This window comes from Cyprinus carpio, chromosome B8, assembly GCF_018340385.1.
Source record: "Cyprinus carpio isolate SPL01 chromosome B8, ASM1834038v1, whole genome shotgun sequence".
Taxonomy (NCBI): domain Eukaryota; kingdom Metazoa; phylum Chordata; class Actinopteri; order Cypriniformes; family Cyprinidae; genus Cyprinus; species Cyprinus carpio.
The window spans coordinates 920,737-925,736 of NC_056604.1; the positions used below are offsets into that span (position 1 = coordinate 920,737).

The 5,000-nt window shown below is 37.7% G+C and overlaps 1 protein-coding gene across 1 annotated transcript in view; it reads left to right on the forward strand.

The window, feature by feature from the left end:
* Positions 1–2,843, forward strand: part of LOC109057442 (synphilin-1-like) — an 11,611-nt gene extending 8,768 nt beyond the window's left edge. The window contains exons 8-10 of the mRNA XM_042729157.1: positions 1–113; positions 391–456; positions 1,737–2,843. The exon at positions 1–113 is cut by the window's left edge and continues 57 nt beyond it. Coding sequence (XP_042585091.1) covers positions 1–113; positions 391–456; positions 1,737–2,430 — 873 coding nt within the window. The 3' untranslated portion in view covers positions 2,431–2,843. The remainder of the gene's footprint in view (positions 114–390; positions 457–1,736) is intronic.
* Positions 2,844–5,000: the final 2,157 nt, after the last annotated feature.

Sequence of the window (5,000 nt, forward strand, 5' to 3'; positions counted from 1 at the left end):
TCCCAGAGTGCCGAGCGGCAGGGTCACAGCACCTGCTCCAGGTACCTGGTGGTGGTGGAGACCTGCATGTCTCTGGCCTCGCAGGTGGTCAAACTGACCAAACAGCTGCACGAGTAAGAGCCTTCATTCAGCTGACGTCTAGAGCACAGAGATATTAGAACACAAGTGTTAAGGGTCAGTTTTGTGAAACTGAGATTTAAACATCATCTGAAGCTGAATAAATAATCTCTCCATTGATGTGTGGTTTGTTAGGAGGACAATATTTGTCTGAGATACAACTATTTGAAAATCTGGAATCTGAGGGAGCAAAAAAATCTAAATATTGAGAAAATACAGTAATGAATGAAGTGTTTGATGAGCGCTGACTGTGTGTGTTTCTGACGTTGACAGACAAACGACGGCGCGAGTCGCTCTACAGAACCAGCTTCATCTGCTGCTGCAGACACACGAGCCCAGGTCTGACATCACAGACGCTTGCTCATATCTCTGACTGATGTCTGACAGACAGAACGAGGGGGATTCGGCTCCGCCCTCTCAGTGAAGAATACACACAGAAACTCAAAGAGCTTCACAACAACGCCACAAAATAAAAGTTTGGTTTAACTTTAGACATTAACAGAAAGATAGAATGTACTTCTTAAAGTAGTAGTAACAATAATAATGTTTGTCTTACTATTTTTTGATCATGTTTTTATTTAAACAGTTTGCCAAAAAATTCAGCGAGGTCTTTCAAAATCATTTGATTACGAGATTAATTAAATTGTTATAGTTTTATGTTTTTTTTTGTTTTTTTTTGTCGTTGTTGTTTTTGATAAGTTTATATTAAATCGTAAAACGCAGAATCCAGAAAAATACAAACCTTATAAAAATAAAACCTATTTCATAGCGCACTTTTATTGTTTACACATTGATTAATTAAAAGAAATTTAATTAATTTTATAAATTTTAATTTATTAAAATGCAATCCAGAAAAATTATTAAATTTTAACATATTTCATAGGGCACTGCTATTGTTAAAATATTAATAAATTAAGAACTTTTTTTTAATTGATTTGATTTGATGTCTTTTTTCATTATTTAAATTTAATTAAACCGTTAAAATTGAATCCCAAAAAATATAAAACAGAATTATGGGAGAAAAGCACATTTTTTAAAGCACCATTATTGTTAAAATGTTAATAAATTGTTAAATTTATATTTTTATAAATTCAATTGATTTTTTTTTTTTTTATGAAATTTAATTAAACCACAAAAAGTCCAGACAACTTAAAACAGAAAACACAGAATTAGGGAAAAGTAAAGCGTAACTTTTACGGCACAATTATTGTAAATAATTAAAATGTTAAACCTTTATCAATTCAATTAATTAGACATCATTTCAGTTACTAAAATTTAATTAAACCACTAAAAGTGCAGAATAATTATAACGGAAGATGCAGGATTTGGGAAAAATAAAACACATTTCATAAAGTACTATTATTGTTAAAATTTGAATAAATTATTAAATTGTTAAACTATTGCGAGTTCAATTAATTAGACATCATTTCATTATTTAAAAATTTGTTAAACACCTAAAAGTCCAGAAAAATTACAGTGGACAACACAGAACACTGCAAGAAATGCTTCTCTTACTCAGTGTATCTTGATTGAAGAATGTTTAGATATTTATACTAGAAAACAAGACACAAACACTGAGTATATGAATGATGTTTAGCATTTTCTCTGCGTGTCCTCAGCTCTCACGTGGAGTCGTGGCCTGAGATGATGCTGACGGCCGAAGCGGCTCCTGATGACGGTCAGTGGACGCTGAAGCAGAGACACATGGACTCAGACGGTGTCCTGCGCAGTCTGGCTGGGGAGGCGGAGCCTGGAGCCGGACCAATGAGACGGCTGGGGCCGGGCGAGAGGCGGGAACTCAAGCTAGCGCGTCTCAAGCAGATCATGCAGCGTTCGCTCAGCGAATCAGACGCGGAAGAGTCCAAACCGCCCCGCCCCGAGCGGCCCACGCAGCTGTCCATCGCAGAGCCCGACGAAAACAAGCACAAGTTCTCCTTAACGCACAGAACTCCCAAATCCGTGGACGTCTGCAGCCCGTCTCCGTCGTCCGACCACAGCGACCCAGAAACCAAACCCGAGGAGCTCCCTGATGGCCAGAAGCTCACCACCAGTCCCAAAAGTGCCCTCAAGTCTCCGTCGTCTCGCAGGAAAACCTCGCAGAACCTCAAACTGAGAGTCACGTTTGACGAGCCGCCACGGAAAGACGGACCGGTGCCGGACGCCAAAGTCCAGCCCAGCAAACGAGCGTTCGGGACGTTTCGCTCCATAATGGAAACCCTGAGCGGAAACCAGAACAGCAACAACAACAACACTCCCAAACACGCCGGGAAGAAGAGCGAATCCAAGAGCAAAGGCAAGACGAGCGCCGTTTAAAACTACGCTACAACAAACCGATTCAGATCCAGGAACCAGGTGCTTGATGACATCGGTCTTTTCCACACTAACACACTTTCATACATGTGCGCTTTGAAATCGTAGTTTTGCAATACTGTGATTTTGTACAGACTCAACGATCCAAGACAAGCAGAGAACCACAGCCGTACAGCGAACAAACGAGCGAACGAATCATTAAATGATTCGGTGCACAGGACTCTCGAAGGATCCAGCGCTGCACCTTCAGTTCCCGATTGATTTCAGAACTCTTATACACTTTATATGTCACCTGTATTGTTTTGAGTTAAAGTATGGATTTATAATTTAACTGTTATGTTTGAATGCAAAAACACTATATTATTGGAATCTTTGTAACGACATTTGGTGATTAAAATAAAGACGTTTTCAACGGAGCTAATTGTCAGACGAGGAAAGAAACTGAATCAAGAACATATTCGACAGTGTCTTAAATCAGAGCGGAAAGTCTTACAGTTGCATGAATTTTTGTTTTGTTTTCCATTACAAAAAACATCCTTAACTGAAAAGACTTTTACTGGAAATCCAAAATGAGGATTTGAAGTCTTGTTTTAAGAAATTTAACAAAATTACATAACAAATATCTTCCAATGTGGGATTAAAACTTGTATTCGCTTTGAATTAAGTTGATTTTTAGCTCATTGGCAGATATTTGTTCTCGTTTTAATCATAAACTCACTTCATTTTGATCCATTTATCAGAAAACAAGACCTTTTGCCATTTTTGCATGAAACAGAAACCCTGTTCGACTATTCCACACATGCATTAGTGCGCATTTACATTAGTGCGCATTTACATTAGTGCGCATTTACATTAATGCATTTAGCAGATGCTAAAGAGGAGTGAAGCACGAGAGATTTGCTCCGATCTGAACGTGAGCGAGTTTCCCTGCAGAAATGAACTCTGAACCCAGTTTAATGCTCGTGAAAGGAGAATATTTTATTCCAGGAGCTGATGTGTGCTGATGAATCAGAGCTGGTTTACAGCTCGGCTCTGAAACAGCAGCTTTAATTGGAGCCGGATGAGAGAGAGACAGGCGCACAGAGAGAGAGAGAGAGAGAGAGAGAGAGACAGACGGTGTGTTTAAGGCTGTTGTGCGGCATGAAAATGGAGCAGACGAGCGCTTGATTTGACAGGAGGAGAGTCGTCTATAGATTTTTGTGTCCATTGTTTGGGCTTATTTGTGTGCTGCTTTACTCAGTCAATCAAATATAATTGACACCGCTGTGCTGCTGTTGTTTCTGGATGACAGCAGTTAATGCCGCCGGAAAACAGCTGCGGGAAACTTTCTCTGTGAACGATGGGAAGAGGTTTCTGCAGAAGGGTGACAATCTCTCAGCCGTCAAGCGCATTAATTGATGCCGTGACACAGATGAGGGATAATAACCTAATCAACCTTTAATTGTGCTGCTTCTGTTTTAGCATCACGTGAAATCAGCCCTCAAAACCTGGATAATAGTTTTGCATTCTGTGTCTGTTTGGAACCAAAGGTTTGTTGTTTTATAACATGGTCGTAACTTTTAAAAACGAATTGTATCTGATCAGCAACTTCAGCTTAATGAGTGAATGTGAAAACAAGATCAGATTTGAATGTTATTTTACACTCACCCATCAAATCAGTGAAATCATCATCAGTTCACACATTCATCTGATGACACTCATTCATTCATCCTGAACATGAGCGATACGTCTGGATGATGGACTGTGTGAAGACTAAATATCATTTTCACAAATTAACATACTATAATATTTAAATAATAAATACTTATTTTGTATTTTGAGGTGATTTCTCAGTGCTAAACAGTATTTACCTTTAATATGCTATTTACTTTTATTTTAAAAAAAGAAAAACATTTTATACAATTTTTATAATTAATGCAGTATTAAAATAGAGCAAAAGTATTTAAAATTCACTGGCTGGTGCCATCGGATGGAAAGAAACAAAGAAAATCATAGCTTAATACCGTGGTTTAAGACTTTATAGAAGACTATAGTGTATAAAAACAGTGTTTTCTGACAGAATTGCTTACTTTTATTAGGTTTTACGTATATTTAGACATCGTCAAAGCTTAGATTAAAAAAAAAAAGTTAATCTGAAGTGTCAGTTTTTGCATTATTATAGTCAAACCTAAACATGGAGAAAGCTTTTTGTTATCTATAATCTAAGTCATAAGTCAAAATATAATAACAATGTGAGAAAAAATGAACGGGAATGTTTGATCAGAGCCTTTTTTTATTTTTTAAATTTCCCATTCATTTCCTATTACAGTCATTTATAGTACAAATGTGACTTTTTTTTTTTAAACCATTCAGTCATTTTTTTTCTGTGTGTGTTCAACAAGTGCCACAGAAGTTTGATGGGGGGAAAATCAAACTTTCCAGTCACTAATGATGAAACGGCAGCAGAGGGTTAAATATAAAAAGTGTTCAGGAGGAAATGAATGTTTGTTTTTCAGGCAGTCAGAGAATGAAGCTGAACCTGATCTCCAGTAAATGAGCCGCTGAACAGATCCGGTGGTTTGTCAGGACTCGCC